Source organism: Oratosquilla oratoria, unplaced genomic scaffold (genome assembly GCF_046742065.1).
Source record: "Oratosquilla oratoria isolate Oo_2021 unplaced genomic scaffold, ASM4674206v1 SCAFFOLD66, whole genome shotgun sequence".
NCBI lineage: Eukaryota > Metazoa > Arthropoda > Malacostraca > Stomatopoda > Squillidae > Oratosquilla > Oratosquilla oratoria.
The window spans coordinates 784049-802623 of NW_027467730.1; the positions used below are offsets into that span (position 1 = coordinate 784049).

Here is an 18575-nt window from a genome sequence, read left to right on the forward strand (position 1 = left end):
CGGAGACATAGTACTATTGGCAACGTCGGAAGCCGGCTAGCGGACATCGTGACCTGACCTGTCGCAGGACAGGGGCAGTCTAGCGTGGGTTCCCATCCATGTAGGAACTCCTACACGGTCTCGGAAGATTCAGGTGCATCGATCTCGCACAGTGGATACGATGAGTTCCTTTCGTTATTACGAACTGGTTAAACGTCATCCAATATTCAAGGCATAGTGAACACGTGAACACGTGAAACTTTTTAGTGATGAACTCAGTGCTACGGAGTTCCGTGTTACCGGTGATCAGGATCTTATCAACATCGCGTAGACTACCAGGATCATCTCATCAAGACCGCCAGATGCAGATACATCCCCTTTCGGGACATCCAGACCGGAGGGACATTGGCAGAATTGCGGAGAGACGCCTACCCAGCCGTCTTCAGTGCCCGCTCGGAGATGTCAACTTAACCAGGCAGTTCCCGCCCATCGCCAACAAAGGCCTCATCCGAGGTGTGAAGCCGTGCTCGCCTGAATCCACTCCCACTACCCACATTAGATGCTAAGTTAAATTTATTTGATGTTACTGTAAGATGTTTAGTTGAAGCGCAGGGAGACAGAGTACGATAGGAACCATTAATTAACTTTTAGACCTACCTTTATAGACTATACTAACCATATTTGATATTTGAACAAGTTATCAATTAAAAGTCACATTAGGAATTCTGGGTTTCATTACCCAAAGACGGTCATCTTTATGAGTTGTCCCCACACCCCTCTTTGATTTACTCACGTTTGCCTTGGAGGGAAGGCGAGTGGTCCCGAGATGTGATAAAAATCACCTGGACTTCGGTTCCCCAACTGCAGCTATCTTCCCCCTCCCTTCATCAATCACTTAAGGTACGTGTTACCCACACCACCTCATCTACCACCTTCTTCCACTGTCCAGGAATTTGCGTCATGCATTGCAAGCAGTGTACATGCTTCAAATTGGTGATTCGAGTTTAATTTTTAGTTGGTCTGCAATCTTGAAAGTGTACATTCAATGTTGATATTTTGTACACGAGATTAGAAAACTATATGTGAAATGTTCTCTTCAGTATTGTAGTATACTTTATAGATTCTGTGATACTGATTCTTTTTTGTGGTTTATATAGATACTTAAGCAACCTAGCCATGTCATCGAAGAAATGGAAAACTTCTTATGATAGTAATAGCCAGGGAGTATAACAGTAACTGCGAGAAAACCTTCGTGTGGCTTAAAAAAGCTAGTGATCATGGTACTGAAGCAGCATACATACTCACTGCAAATTATGTCACTGTAACATTTCTTCAAGACTGAGTAATTTGCAAAACCATGGTACATTTTCCCTTTCTTGTCCTGTTAAAGAAGATGGTCTTGAAGAGTTGGAGGATCAGTGAAAAGTCCTGTTGAGTGTTGTACTCAAAAGAAAGTTTGCAGAGCCGGTTAGTTCTAGTCCAACTTCCTTCTGGCATCATGAGTTGCTGTAAGTTAAAGATGGTAATAATTACATGATGAAATTTGAACTGTTTTCTAAATTCATGACTGGCCTGCTTGCACTTCCACACTCATCTGCTTGTGTTGAGAGAATATTCTCTCGGGTGAATATGATCAAAACAAAGCAAGCAAATAGACTTCAAGTCTGTGCAATTGCAGACAGAGTCGGTGTTGGCAAAACAAGCAGTGAGTAGCTCGTCAAGGTGTGCCATGTTGTGAGTGGACACCTTACTTCACCTGAACTCGTCAACAATTTGAAAAGTGGCATGTGTCACAAACGGTATACAGGAAAAAAAAAAAGCGACAGAGTGAAGAAGCAACTTTACATTCATGGGAGCCTGGTGATGACAGTGAGGGATGTGGTGATCCACTGCAAGTCTACCTACATTGATTGCACCATTACAGGCAGTGCTAATTAGTTTGATGTATACAGTTTTCTAACTTCAAAATGTTTTCATATGTATGTTGTGTAATATAATTCAAATTGTTATTATTATTTTTTTTCCAATATAGTAGTTGTTGGCAAGCTGTCTAGGTTTTTTTAATTTTCCAGAGTGGCAACACTGCTTGTCAGTGCAATGAAAACCTTGTTCGGGGTGAGACGGGCACTCCTACGTGTGACAGCCTCACTGGGCGGTGTTTGGCTTGTACTGGAACACAGCTGGTTGGCATTGCCATTTATGCAAACCAGACCATTATTTAGGGTGACCCAGAGAAGTAAGTAGAAATAGATTGGATTATTAAAATCTGAATAAAGAAATATTTTTTGTTGTCGCCATGACGCTAGTATGTGACATGTACCAGTTACCTCTATGTAGCCTTCTTCTGGCCTAAATCTCCCTAAGTAAGAGAAGGGACTCCATAGGCCACACCACTGATCATGTCAACTCAACATTTGTAGTTGTTCTCGATGGTTTTTGTCTGCAAATCGTAGCATTCACTCAGCAAAGAGGTGTGTTTTCAATCTTTTTTTTGAAAACACTGATATTATCACACTGCTTGACACAGGTTGATAGCTTGTTAAACAGTCAAGGGGCACAGTTTTGAAAGGCTCTATGTCCGATTTCTTGATAATGTCTTGGTTCATTAAACCGACAGTGTACAGTGTTATGTCGCAGAATAACTTGAGACATTGTGTAGTAACCTTCTAGGAGCTCATTTAAGTACATTGGTGTACCTTTTTTTTGTGCTTGGAATGTGAGTACACATATTTTGTATTCTATTCTAGCTTTTATTGGGAGCCAGTGTAATTCAATTAATGTGGGAGTAATTCTTTCTCAACGAGGAATATTTTTTATCAAACGTGCAGCTCTTTTCATTATCATTTGCAGTTTCTTCAGCAGGTAGTTTGGCAGGCCGTAATAAAAAAAATTGCAGTAGTCTAACCTACTGATAACATGATTGTGAATTGTTTTTTTCATCAAATCTATGTCAAGGTATTTTCTAACAAAGGATAAGTTTTTCAAATGGTAGTTTGCAACTTTCACTATGTTATTTACTTGCTCACAGAAATCTAAGTTTTTATCAGTTATAATGATCCCCAAGTCCTTCACTTTATTGTTAAGTGACATGTATGTGTCAAGAGCTTTGAAACTTGTAAGGTCATAGCAAACTAGATCATTATGTTTTCCGATTACCATACACTCATTCTTGTCCTAATTAAGTTTCAATTTCTTTGAGTTCATCCAACTTTTCACTTCACTTATTATTTCATTCAATTTAATTTCAGCTTGGACAATGTTTGTTAATGTTAGATAAAACTGTGTGTCATCAGCATAAAGCTTAAAGTCAATTTCATGATTTCTTAGTATCTCTGCAAGGCCGATTGTGTAAATACAAAAAAGAATTGGACCCAATGCATTACCTTGAGGTACCCCCTCTATGTAGCGTTCTTATTTCCGAAAAGGTACCACCAAATTGCACTCGATAAGTTCTGTTTTTAAGATAACTCTCCAGGTATTCCAAAGCTTCATTAACTATTCCAATGTTATGACGCTCTTGTATTCATAGATTATGTTCAACAGTGTCGAAAGCTGCACTTAGATCTAACAAAATTAAAATGCTACATTTACCTTCGTCCATGTTTACCAACATATTATTTACCACGGCACATAAGGTTGTTTTTAGTTGAGTATAGTCTTCTATATGCTGACTGATTGTCAGGAAAAATATTGATGGCCAACAAGTGTTCCATTAACTGTTCAAGGATTACTTTCACAAACAATTATGATAAAAATGTTAGGTTAGATACAGGTCTATATGAAGTCAAAGATTGTGGATCTTTATTGGCTTTAACTATTGGCTTCACTGTGGCATCAGGAAAAACCCTAGTGGCAATACTAGTATTCACCAACTCGGTCACTACCCCCCATGCCAGTTTATCAAGATTCCCACCGGTGAAAATTTTCCTGAAGGGAATCGGATCGTTATCACAGAATGTTGGATTTGCTCTAAGTATGATAGATTTAATCTTTGGTATGTCTTTTTGCTGAAAACATTCTAATCTCTCTTGATCGTGTGGTATAATTATTATAGGTATTCTGTAGTCATTGGTAGAAAAACCTCTTATTGCATTCTCAATTATCTCTTCAAAGAAGTTCAGAAACCTTTGGGCCACCCACTACTTCATCACAATATCACTCCGGCATCTTTTTCTGTTTATTGTTGCCAGTTCAACTGCTTAATATATTATAGAGCAATCTAATATCGGATCCGGCTTCACTGGTTTTACCTCTATATTATTCATGTTTTCGTCGAACAATAACTTTTTTCATGCTGTTTTGCTTCAGTGTAGGCTAGTCTAGTTTCATTTGTCTGATCTCTGCACCATTTTCTTTCCTTTTCTTTTTTTCTCATTTTCTGCTTTAGTATTAAGCCCATTAAACCCTGGTGAATCATCTTTCATGGTCATTTCCTTTTCAAGTATAGGGCATTGAGAGTTGTATAATTATTTTATGGTGCTATTAAAAATGTTTGTCAAACTAATTTTACAATTTGTATATAACTTTTCATGGACGCAACTTTCTAGTTTTTTCTTAGTGAGAATGTCAATTAGAGTAATAATGAAGGCCTTAGGGTTTAGATTAGTCAATGGTCTGAACATTATTTTCTTCTTTCGTTTTAAGTCTCTACTGAATGGAAGCTTAAATTGCACAAGTTTATCAACAGGCGACACTTCACAAACTTCACCAACCTCCATCTCCATAACCAAGTCTCTATCCGAAGCACAGAAAACAAAGTCTAGAGTATGTCCACTTATTGAGGTCATACCATTACCTTTATTAGTTAAATGAAAGGAAGACATCGTCTCCAAAAACGTGACTGTTGATGCAATGTTGTCATCAACCCAGATATTGAAGTCTCCACAATTAACAATTTCTGTACTGATCATATGAACTGTCTCTAAAAACTGGCGTAAATCAATAGATAGGTTAACATTGGTCTGCGGTGGTCTATATACAACCACAAAAGAACACTTTTCTGCTCCTGTCTCACACGTCATGTACATGCCTTCATATGTATATTGTGTTTCAATTTCTTTAACAACAATTTTTTTTAAAGGTATTTCTTAAAAATAGACCAACTCCTCCACCTCTTCTTATATCCCTAGAAACATGAACAAAGTTATAAGAGTCAGGAGTCGTTTCTTTTATTTTCACATTTTCACCAACACATAACCAAGTTTCAGTTAGCGCTAATATATCAAGATCATTATCCTTCAGTAAGTTATATATTTCAAATGTTTTGTTGCCAACTGATTGTATGTTTAACAATCCACACTTAACACTACTATTCAGTCTAACAACAGCCATCATCTGTTAAATTATATATCCTACTTATTTCAGATTGGTAGACAGGGCAGTTAATGGTCATTAACACTGAGATATTTCAGATTTCTTGTATCTGACACAGTTAATACATTTCTCAATGGTAGCTGTACAGTCTTTGGATGCATGATTACCCGCACATTTAAAGCAAACGGGATCATCATCATTATCATTCTTAGCCTGACATTTATCAATCTCATGGTTGAACCTTTGGCAATAGTAGTAAACCGTTGGGTGATACCTATCTCGAACAGTAAATCTCCCCCATTCCAGGAACAGTCTATCGCCATTTTTCTTAATAAGTGCTCTTACTTCTGGGTTGCATCTCAATATGTAATGCACTGTGTTATTAGCCGCAGGTTTATCAAGTAGATATTTTATTTTTTTCCTTACATTGTCAATGGAATTTAGATAGACATTTCTCTCTATTAGTGTATCAACGATATGATCCTTTTCTTCCTCTTTATAGACATTGCAAATCATTATCGTTGGTTTCATTTTTTTTTTCATGTACTTTATACTTTGTTGACAACTCCCAATTTCTTTTCTGCTTCTATAAGTGTTGTTTTATCCTCAAAATTCAAAACGGTCTCCACGACCTGTAAAACGAGTCAGTAATGTGCACACCATTAAGTGCTCCAACCACATCTTTTTTCATTTCGCTGGATTTTTTCCCCATTTTCTTTTGCACTAACCACAAGCAAGTTTTTTTGTCTCCTTATCTCATTCCTTGATAACACTTGGCTCCATAATGGTGCTGAAGTCATGCCTACGGTAGTTTGGAGGTCAGCCGAGCCGGCTGCATGGGCGGTCGACAGTTCAGCAACCAGGCTGTCATTCTCTCACTCCTGCCACCTCTCTCTTTATACCCACAACAACATTCTCCTCCACATCTTTCTTCACTTTTTTAACCTACTTCTTTGCATCATCTACCACGGTAACTTCCTCTTTCTTCATGTCTTCAACTACTGTCTCAATTTCAGACTTGATCACAGTTTCCATATCACCTTTCAACAATTGTGAGCTATTTGACAACTGTGCCTTCATTTCATCCAACTTATTCATAATTAGATTGCCTGGGACAATACTTTCAAAACATGCGTCACATGCCCAGTTTATACTCGTAACATTGTCAGGATTGACACCTTTCAAACCTACACACTTCAAATAAGCCCATCTTATTTTCCTTGTAGGACATTTAGGGCAACCAATCCATTCCTGTTCCTTCCTCTTCGACTTGTTGCACTTATATGCTACTAGCACTCGCGGACACCCACCAGGGATAGCAGCAACATGACAGCGGTAGAGCGGTGCGCCAAGCGAGCGTCCACCTCTTGCGACTGCCATTCCTCAGGTTAAACTCGATTAGTTTGCACAAAAGTCTAATTGGCTGATAATTACCAGGATTGGATTTGTCATCCTTTTGAAACAAGGGTGCAACATTTGCTATATATACATACATATATATATATATATATATATATATATATATATGTATATATATATATATATATATATATGTATATATATATATATATATACATATATATATATATATATATATATATATATGTGTGTGTGTGTGTGTGTGTGTGTGTGTGTGTGTGTGTGTGTGTGTTTTTGCACACCACTTCCAGATGCAATTTTTTTTTTTTAAATAATAGAGACATTTTCTGATTGCTCCTTATACACTCATATAAAAAGGGTTTTTCCCCTTTACAAGGGAGGTAAACAAAAAAACAAAGGCATAAAATCCACTCCCACCCACTCGATCCCTACATACTCCACTCCCCTCCACCCTCTTCCCTCCCTCTTATCTTGGCACCTCATGGATGACGGATCATCCCTACATCTCGCCCACTGCCCCCCTGGGTCAGAAGCAATGTCGCAAGACACAGCACATCCACAGCAACGGCACTTCATAAAATCGGTAACCACCCTCCCTCTCCATCCCCTCATGCAGAAAAAGAGAAGATGTGGAGAAATCCCTTCAGGCTGCGTCAATTTATTTCTCCAGGAGGAACCAAGATAAGAGGGAGGGAAGTGGAGTATATGAGGGATGGGATGGGAGTGTTTTCTGTTTTGTTTTTTCTTTACTTGTAAGGGGGGAAAAAGTCTTTCGTGTATATATATATACACATAAGTAGGGCCCATAAAGTCGCCAGCTTCATCCTGATGCTTCATGACATTTGTAGATTTTTTTTTTTTTTTTTTTTTTTTTTTTTTCTTTTTTAAACTGATTTGGGTTTGTATAAATCTCTCGACAGATGGCAGCTGGGCATGGCATTGGTGCCCTGGACGGAGACCTGAGTGAAGGTGGCTTGCAGAGCGTGGTGCTGAATGACACGGCGGCCCCGTTAGGATCCACACATCCCCCTCCCCTCCCCTGCCCCTATCCTCTGCTACCGATGACTCTGCCAATGTCGGATTAGGAGGCGGGGGAGGCCAGCCAGCTGGAGGGGTAGTGGGTCAACCGCCACCACCGCAACAGCAGCAGCAACAGCAGCAGCAAAGACCCAATTCAGTGCCACAGTACAATCCTGTACCTGCAGCTTCCTATGGTTCGCCAGGCAGCGCGGCGACCAGCCCAGGTGGGGTGCGGGGGGAGAGGAGCAGTGTATGGGGGGGGGGGAATTACTAGTTTCGCTTTATGTGCAGTGATGCATAGAAAAGTGTTTTTTTTAATTGCAAGTTTATTTATTTATTTATTTATTTATTTTTTATTTCATGTTATTTATTTATTTATTTATTTATTTATTTTTTGCTGTGTCTTGCGACACTGCTTCTGACCCAGGGCAGTGGACAAGGTGCCAGGATGACCCGTTATCCAGGAGGTGCTAAGATGAGAGGGAGGGTGGAGTGTATTCAGGGATGGAATGGGTGGGAATGATTTTATGCCTTTTCCTTTTTGGCTACCTCCCTTGTAAGGGGGGGAAAGCCTTGGTATGTGTATGTATGTATCTTTTACACATCCAAATTTGTTCAAGTATATGAAAACAGGTGTAAGTACTTGATTCATCCCTCCACATATGCGTATCTACCTTATCCAAAGAGACATCAGTATAAAAATAAACAAGTAATTGACCTTTTTAGTCAAGACTCAGATGCTGCAACAATATGGCTACCTTACAAAATTTACTCTTAGTATAATCTTCAAAGATTAAACACTCCAAATTTCCTTGTCATGAATGGTTAAACATACACATAAAATAGGATATATAATAAGGTATGCACATATTAATCATGGTCTATGGGCCTGAAAAAAAACACGAAAATATCCATGTTTTTTATACTAAAAACATTTTTTTTTTTTTAGAAAACAAGTATTTTTTATGAAAAAACAGCAGTCTTTTTTATATTAAAAAAAAAAACAGCAGTCTTTTTTATATTAAGGGTCCGTCAGGGGCAATTATTCGAAAAAATCTGGTACATGAACGAATTTTAGGAAAACATTTAAAAAGAATCTTTATGATGTTGGCAACACTCCTACAAAGTTATAGAGCTGTATTTCATTTCTATCTTTTTATACAGAATAAAATAGATTAATTATTGGCAACCTCTGGCAACCCCATTGCGTATCAAATATTCTGTATATTGGAATAGCGTTAATTTTGTCTATAGCTATTTTGTTTTTTTGCTACGGAATTGTGTTTATGGAGGTATTTAGCAACTCCTCCCACAAGCATAGATCAGTAGGACACATCAGGGCATCAGTACCCATCCAAACGTCAAAGTGAGGTCACGTTCTTTTGAAGCTCTCACCGTGCTTCATATTTTTTATTCCTCACTGTAATTTCTTGCGGTAATCATGGCAAGATTGACGAAAAGCCAGCGAGCAAGGAGGAAGAATGCAGTGAAGGCCCTTGCGTGCCAGATGAAGAAACGAGAAGGAAAAAAACAAACAAACGAAGAGGACAGCATCCAACAATGTTGGTTATAAAGAAGGATTTGTTGTTCCTCTTCTTGGAGAACCCTATACTCATATTCATAAGTCTGCCCTCGAAAGAAGAGACAAGAAACGAGAGGAGAAAAAAAGTGAAAAGTAAAAGTGGTAAAGTGACCAAAAGCGGGGACTATGGGGCTGGGGCCTTTTAAAAATGTCGCGCGAAATTTAAATGCCTTCTCATGTACATTTAATGTTTTTGTTCTTTTTGTTGTTATATCTTCGGTTGTTCTTGATGGATTTTTGTCATTTTTGTTTCATTTGAAAGGTAAAATTATGCTCTTTATTTCCTATATTAAAAAATAAAAGAAATTTTATTTTATTTTTTCTATTTATGAAACCTGAATTTTGCAGCATCTTTGAAATGTTCAGAAAAGAAAATTCACAAAAAATCAGAGGTATAAGTTTGGTCAAATGTACAATATAACTTATATTCCCCAGAATCTAAGCTTGCAATATATACCAAGCTTAATTATGTGGAAGGATTTCCATATGATTAATTACAGCTTCATTAAACTTCATTATAACTTCATTATATCTTCACTACACTTTATATATACATGTGAGGAATACAATACCCAGGGGAATTATAGACAAATGTAAATGGTAATTATACCTAAGTTCATCAAAGAGATTCAAAAAGTTATAGGACATGCTCCCTTATAAAGCAACCTGACGGTCCCTTAAAAAAAAACAGCAGTTTTTTTTTTTTTTTTTTTTTTGAGTTGCATCTACATGTGTATGTGTGAGGAGATGGGAGACCAGGAGAGAAGTTTTGAAGAATTTTTCGGAAGGTGTTAGTTTAGTAGCAGCTTGTCGCATTGCGCTGCGGATTTCCCCGAGATCAGAAGTTTGTTTGGACACGATAAGTGAAATGATATTTGATTTTTATTCGGAGTGCATGAAGCAAAGGAGGACACCTTTTGACTACCTCCCTTGTACGTATGCATGAAGTAAAGAGTGCAAAGAGGCAAGTTGAAGAGAGAGAGGAAAGGGTAAAGGTATTTCAGCATAAGCTCGCTATAACAAACTCCCCCAATTGTGGAAAGCCTTGAATAGTAAACTCAGAAGTTTGAGGAAAAAAAAATCTTGTTTCAAAGATACATACATACCTACATATACCAAGGCTTTTTCCCCCATACAAGGGAGGTAGCACTTGTTAAATTTGCACTTGATAATTTGTTAAAAGGCAGATTCCACTGAATATCAGTAACCTTTTTGATCACGTGTGGTTCTCAGTCTTGCTCTGTTTGATTGCATCGTTCCGTTGTAATCTCCTTTAGAAATAGTGTAGTAAAAGAATTGGAGAACACTTGATTTTGTAAGGCAGCAGTTAGGGATGTAACAGGCATGCTCCATGTAGTGAAGAACTAGAGTGTATTTGATGGGGCAGTAATACAAAGGATTTCAAAGGGGGAGCATGCCGACGACAGGAGACCTTTTGGTCCATATCTAGGTCGCATGCATAAAAAATCATAATGATAAATAAATGAATAAATAAAAACTATAATAATGTAAATGATAAATAAGATACATAAATAAATGCATAGGTATAGTTGAATAATAAACAAACAGGTAAATAGTAAATAATGATAAATTGTCATATAACTAATAACAAATGAGAATGAAGCAAATAATGATAAACAAACCGACAAATGATAGGAAAACAAATAAACAAATAATATAAAATAAATGATAATCATTAATACATTCTGTAAACTTTTCTAATTGGACTTTAGCTGAATTAGTTTGTTATATTGAGCTTGTACTGTAAATGGTACTTGTTAATGGAAGAGAAAGCTGTGAGGTGGAGATGGGCAGATTATTTCAAGGAGTTGCTAATTGTAGAGGAAAAGAATGATCTCTAATCACGACCGGGTATTTAAAAAGGCCCCCAAAAATGCCACCCAACAAATTTTCCTGCCAAACACAGTAAAAAAAAATCCAAAAATATAAAATTTGGCATTAAAAACGCCAATCTGGCAACCCTGACGCTCAGTGATGATCTGCATTCACAGAACATAGATGGCAGGTTAGCAGTAAATTTGTAACCACAAATCGTAGCTGGGGTCGGTAATTTTTCAGAGGATAAAAACGTTACTTCACTTTGATCAAATTACATGAAAATCACACCTTTTAAAGAAAATAGTTCCAATAATGCAACCATATGCTAATTTGTTACGGTATTTGTAGCTGTGGTCGGTCATACTGCAGAGGCTAAAACATAACTTCCCTTTGGTCAAATTACATGAAAATCACACATTTTACAGAAAAGAGTTTAAATAATTCAACTATATGCAGTCTATTACACTAATAACACAACAGTAAGAAGCTTAAAAGCGTGTAGTTTGATCCATACCACCAGTGATCATAGACGGCGGGCTGGACGAGTCGTAGCTGGGGTCGGTAAAATTGCAGAGGATAAAAGCGTAAGTTCTCTTTGATCATATTACATGGAAATCACACATTTTTAAGAAAATAGTTCAAATAATGCAACCATATATATATAGAAGTGTGCATTTGAGCAAAACCCATCCTTGTTTGGGTTTTGTGGTTTTGTTCGGCTTTTCTCGGTTTTGTTTGGTTTGTTCGGCAATTAGTAAGACCAAAATATAGTACATCTATATAAATATAATGGGATAATGTTGTCAGGGAGGTAGGGTTTTTGAAAGGGAATAAAGAAATTGATAAAGAGGATAAAAAACTAATTGGTGGCTTTTATTTTCAGTAATGGTGAAATGTCACATGCTACATTTGCTAAATATAGTACTTATATATAAATATAATGGGATAATTTTGTATTCAGGGAGGTAGTTTTTTTTAAGGGAATAAAAGGACTATTTGAAGGCTAAGAACACAGGGATGCACATTTTGTCCTTTTGTGTACACAGGGTATTTAGATAAAAACTTGCTTATTTGGACATTCAGCGTGTACTAAAATATGTATCCAGGAAATCTGTATTTGGAAAAATTGGAAACTTCCAGTGCTCGGAACTAAAATGGAGTAGAGGTTCCCGCTGGTCTGCGGAAATTTCTGTCATTCATTTGTTTTATTATTTTTGTTATTTAATTGTTTATTTTCATCTAAGTATTGGGGATTCTCTTAATTCTAGAGATTTTGAATATGTGATCCATGGCGAGAAAAAAAGTCTAGACGAGACGTGCTGTAAGAACAACAGGAGCGCATTTTTCATGACACTGCACTCTAACTTAAAAGAGGAAATTAAAATAGTTGAATATGAAATGACAACAGTACAGTACACCCTCAATATAACAGATCTCATCATATCGGATATAATGGACAAAAAATGTGACCAGACAAACTCGCTGTAACGGATTTTCATCCACTATAGCGAGGGATCCTTGGTCATAACATATCTTTGGATATGATGACAGGCCCCCTGTCCCCATACTGTCCATTATATCGGGGGTTTACTGTCATTTCTAATACCGGACAAACATCAGGATATAACGGAAAGCGTGTCACGATTCTTGGGGTTATTGTTTGTATTCTCATCAGCAGTCATGTCCCCAGTGCCTCTTATGTCGCCCGGAAGCGGAAGCGAGAACGGGTCTGCGGTGGTACGGCCCCCTCAGAGCAAGATGGACTCGATCAAGACGTGGTCCATAACCACGCACAAGTGCATGCGTCAGCACACTCATCTGAGAGGAACTGGGCAAGCAAGCAAGAGCTCACGTCCCGTTGACTCAGGTGAGGAAACGTCAGTTGCGGGTTCATTCGAGTCTGTACGGAAGCTTACATTTGGCTCGCTCGTCTTGGTACTCTTTGTCTAGATTCTCGCTTCCTTTCTGCCCATTCTTGGTCTTGCCGCACCAGTGGCGGACAGGTGACGGCTCAGTAAGATGGGCGTCGGAGAGGGCAGTCTCCATACTAACCCGTCTCCAGAATGTGGGTTCCATCTCAAGGAGCTCGTATTCCGACTGTATGTAGGCCAGCCAGCGGTGGGTGGGTGGGCAAACATTTCAGTGCTGCAAGGGATACATTCAGAAATCAATTATTTTAAAGGGTTGCATACTATCTTAAGTAAAATAATATTTGAAATGTCCAAATTTTTATTATATATTTTTTTATATTATTTTCATTGTTAATATTCTTCAGTAAAATAATATTTGAAATATCCAATATATATATGTGTATGTATATATATATATATATATATATATATATATATATGTATATATATATATATATGTATATATACATAATATATATTTGATTATTTTATTGTTAATTTTCTTAAGTAAAATAATATTTGAAATGTCCAAAATAATTTTTTTAGATTATTTTATTATTAATTAATATTCCTAAGTGAAATGATATTTGAAGTATCCGAAATAATTCTCTTATATTATTTTATTGTTAATATTCTTAACTGAAATAATATTTGAAATAAAAAAGTTTTATATCATTTTATTGTTTATATTCTTAAGTAAAATGATATTTGAAATATCCAATATATATACATATATATATATATATATATATATATATATATATATATATATATATATATATATATATATATATATATATATATATATATACTGTATATTAGATTATTTTATTGTTAATTAATATTCTTCTCTTTTCTTTTCTTTGTACCTCTCATATGACTCCCTCGTCCTATTTTGTAACCAATCTTTGAAAGTTCACTCAGTGAACAAAATGCAGGGATGACCTGTCATCCAGGAGGTGCCAAGATTAGAGGGAGGGTGGAGGGGAGTGGAGTGTATTAGGGATGGAGTAGGTGGGAATGGTTTTTATGCCTTTTTCTTTTTGGCTACCTCCCTTGTAAGGAGGAAAAATCCTTTGGTATATGTATGTAATATTCTTAACCCATTATGATACACATTAAGTTCATGTTTAAAAAAAGAAAAAATCAGTAGGTGTTTTTGATTGCTTTTGCATGCCATATTACAAAAATGGCCTTGTTTTTCACTTTTTCTTGTAAATAATTTTTTTTTCAAACGTGCCTTTTTCGATGATCTGGGCACAGGACAGGCCTCTTAGTGAAATATAGCCAAAATACAGAGTTATTACATACCAAACTTTAATCTTACCTGAAAGTGAAGATTATTATTTTTTATGATGAAAACCTTTGATAAGATTAATAATGAATGTAGTGAGTGAAGTTTGCTATAACTTCGTTGTTAGACTAAATGAAAAAGATACACATTTTCACAAATCAAAGCCAGCTGAAAGGTACTGATAAAATATTTTAACACTCCTGTACCACAAATTTCTTATCAAGTATAAGAGAAATCAGTCCCTTATGCATGTGACAATGTCTACAGATCAAGAAATACCTTATCTCATATTCCCAATTAGAGACAAATGTAAACCAACTAAAAGGTACTGAAATGAGTCAAAACTCCTGAAACATGACTTTTTTTTTGTACCAGAAAGATCAATTCATTTTTCATGTGGCAGTGTTTGCAGATCATAGTGAACCCCATGAAAATCCAAGAAAGACCTTTTGTCTGAGGCAATACACAAATAGAGTTCACACTTCAAGCACCATGCTATACTGTAGGTGACGACTTGCAACCAGGCATTTTGCACCTTCCTCATTTTTTTAGAGTTACAAGAAAATGCCCAACCTGGTCATGCCTAATTGCCTTAGTTAGAAGGAATTGGTTTAATGTTATGACCTTTGTGCTTTTTCTCAACTTGCTTTTCATCAACTCCACCAGCTGATGGCCCACCTCTCTTCTTACCTGTCAATGGCTCGTTTTGCAGACGCAGGGATAAGGACAAAACTAGTTTGAAATCATGCACTTTTAGAGGCTTTGCAGACACCAAAAGCTGTGTGATCCCGTCTGTACACCAACCAAGCATTGACTATTGCCACATCAAAAAAATTATGAAAAAAAAAGCTGGTGATACCACTTTTTTGATCTGAAAAACATCCTATAAAAGCAATAAGGGCATCCATTTTATCAACACCTCCCATATTAGCATCATAATACTTGATAAGAGCACGACACCTTACATCAGTTTTCTGTGTTGTGGATACATTTTTGTCCCAGCGTCCAATAGTTGTGACAGGTTGAGTAGATCCCATTGTAGACATGACTGTACATAGATTGTTATCATTCCATGTAACAACCCTTACAGAACCTGCACATGTGCTAACCTTTTGTTCATATTCTACAAAGGCAGACTTTCCCTTTGATTTTAGGTCCTTATCTGAAATAAGCTTCAGTCCAGCAAGTCTGTTACTCCGAACAGTTCCCATGCATAACATACCTCTCTTGAACATTTCAAAAAACAGAGGAACTGTTGAGAACAAATTATCCATGAACAGTCTGTGATTCTTACAGTGAGGAATAACAGGCGCCAATTTACAAACAATATTAGCACTGGATTTCAAATGAGGAAAACCATCAACTTTTGGTGTTGCACCAACACATATATAATATCAAAATTATGCACGATGCCAAAAGAATCAGCTAAAGTCCAAACTTGAAACCCCCAAGGGTTAGGTTTGGACTTGATGTAGTAACAATTAAGGCCCTCGACTACCTTTGTAAGGAACCATCATCTCATCAACACAAACGTTCATACTCAAAGGAATCTTATTAAAGTTTTCTTTCAGAATGTTCACATATGGCCTGACCTTATACTGAATATGAAAATTTTATAAGTTTGTATAAATAGATATATGTATGTTGGGTCAAATAAAATTTTAAATGATACGTTGTTATAAGAAGTGAAATGCAGAAGATTGTGACGTCATGTCGTCGTTGCTTGGAACAATATGCATCATATGATGTGACGCCATGTCTCTTCTTCTGATTGGCTGGTCCTCAGTCGTGACGTCATATTTCTTCTGATCTCTTCTGCTTAGCTGGTCCTCAGTCGTGACGTCATCTCTTCTGATTGGCTGGTCCTCAGTCGTGACGTCATATCTCTTCTGATTGGCTGGGTGATGGTTTCAAGCAAGCAAGCAAGATTATCAGAATTTTATAAGTACAAAGATTATACAGCGGTGCATATTTATTGTAGAAATCCGTACAAATTATTGATACACCGTTCCAGGAGAAATGACCTCCCCAATCCCCTCTAAAAAGGGGAAAATGTAAAAAAAAAAAAAAAAAAAAAAAAAAGATAAAATCCATTCATTTTCCATGTCGGTTGGAGTCGTCACTGTTTTTGAAATATCTAGTCCTGGGTGTGCTCCCGCCAGCGTCCAAGATGATGTGACAGTTGTACTGAATAGCCAACAAATAAGAACAAAACTGTTGTGCTTGTGTTTTATTTACCTTACAATAGATTATAGAAACAGAGTTGAAATTCTTGAAGGATATTACGACACGGATACTACGGGGATTCTCTTGGATTCATTGTTACACCCTAAGGATTGAAAATAACTCCAAGGTGACTAATATCCTTATTTTTGGTAATGCATTTACAAGATTGGTTTCCAGAAATGTAACTAAATTATGCGAATCTACAAAACCTGAATTCATATTTCATATATAGATTAATTTTGAGTATGTAGTACAAATAATATAGAATAATCGACGCCTGGTGGTTTCAACAAAATTGCATAATCTATGTAGTGAATCATGTGAAAAATTCAAAACGTAATGTACATTATTGTTGAAACCATCTAAGGCGATAATTGATTATTCTGCTTTTGTACTGTAAAAATCATACTGAAAATTTATCGAAATTAATATGAATGAAATGTTAATTTTTTTGTGCTGCAATGAATATTCGCTAGAAATGCAGATTCGTTTATACATTGTCCACCCGCTCGCCATTTTTACCAAGGCTGAGCATGCTATCAGGAGACCTTTTGGTCAATAGCTAGGTCGGATGCATCAAGGCCAGTCAATGAGAGGTTAACTTATTATAAATTATATATAAAATCCCGGCATTACTTTATAACTAAGATCTTCCTCCGCTTCATTTTTTACCGTTTTAAGATCGTTACACTACAAGGAACTTGTACGAAAGGATGTGGCGGCACACTAGGCTAGCATGCTGCTCGCTTTTGCTACTTCGTTTGAGTAGGAACGAATTCGGTTAAAAAATTCTAGACTTCCGCAAGAACATCCTAATAATTTTTGTGTCTAATTAGATACTTATTCTAGGTTTAACTTAGTTCGTCGTTCAGCTTCTAAGACGCAAAAGTCATTTGACCGTTGGAAATTTGAAAAAAATCGTTTCTACTCAAACGAAATAGCAAAAGCAATTAGCATGCTAGTAGCGAGAAATGCTTTTTGTGCCTCCAAATACACAAACAAATTAACGTATTTTTTGCCTTTGCACCTTTTGTTTTCTGAACTTGTCTTACGAATATTTTATGTAATTCAATTATTTACTACTACTATTATTATTATAAATTTTTCATAAATGTTGTCTCAAAGTGAAAAAGAAATGAGTTTACTTTTAGTGTGACAATTCAGTTGTTTGTGTCAGGATTACCGTCCAGTTATCAATCACACTGGGCGATTTTTCCTCCGACCTCCGACTCGTCGGCGCAGTCGACTACTACCTCCAGCACTTTTTCCGCCGTCAAACCACCATGGCATTTATTTTACCCCGACAGTTGACATGAAACGTCATTTCATGTGCCAGAGGAAGCTGCTGGGATTTGCTCCAACAATCTGAAAAAAGAAAAGAAAAAAAAGAAAAATAGCCCAGTGTGACAACGAACGCCTATAGCAGTTGGCTCTTTCTTACCATCGTTGGGCCATGGACCATCATCGTTGAGCCGTGGACGATCATCGTTGAGTCAAGAACGATCATCGTTGAGCCATGGACGATCATCGTTGAGCCGTGGACGATCATCCTTGAGCCGTGGACGATCATCCTTGAGCCGTGGACGATCATCCTTGAGCCGTGGACGATCATCGTTGAGCCGTGGACGATCATCGTTGAGCCGTGGACGATCATCGTTGAGCCGTGGACGATCATCGTTGGGGCGTGGACGATAATCGTAGAACCGTTGAGTCGTGGGCGATCGTCGTTGGGCCATGGACATTTATCGTTGATCCGTGGACGATCATCGTTGAGCCGTGGGCTATCATCGTTGAGCCGTGGACGATAATCGTTGGGCCATGGACGATCATCGTTGAGTCATGGACGATCCTCGTTGAGCCGTGTACGATCATCGTTGAGCCATGGACGATGACCGTTGAGCCATGGACGATGATCATCGTTGGACCATGGACATTTATCGTTGAGCCGTGGACGATCATTGTTGAGCGATAATCGCACCGGGCCCAGGGATGATCACGTGACATCATTACTGACCAGTCACTAGGCGGCCTT

General features: G+C 37.3%; 1 protein-coding gene across 2 annotated transcripts in view; it reads left to right on the forward strand.

The window, feature by feature from the left end:
- Nucleotides 1-2058: 2058 nt before the first annotated feature.
- The window catches only part of LOC143023847 (trehalose synthase/amylase TreS-like), a 138291-nt gene continuing 121774 nt past the window's right edge, over nt 2059-18575 (forward strand). Inside the window, exon 1 of one of the 2 annotated variants that reach the window (XM_076182492.1) lies at nt 2059-2215. Coding sequence is in view for 1 of the 2 variants with exons in the window: in XM_076182491.1 (XP_076038606.1) it covers nt 7884-7916 (33 nt within the window). In the remaining variant the exon portion in view is untranslated. Of the gene's footprint in view, nt 2216-7724; nt 7917-18575 lie in introns of those variants that run through there. The other variant, XM_076182491.1, reaches the window with a different exon arrangement.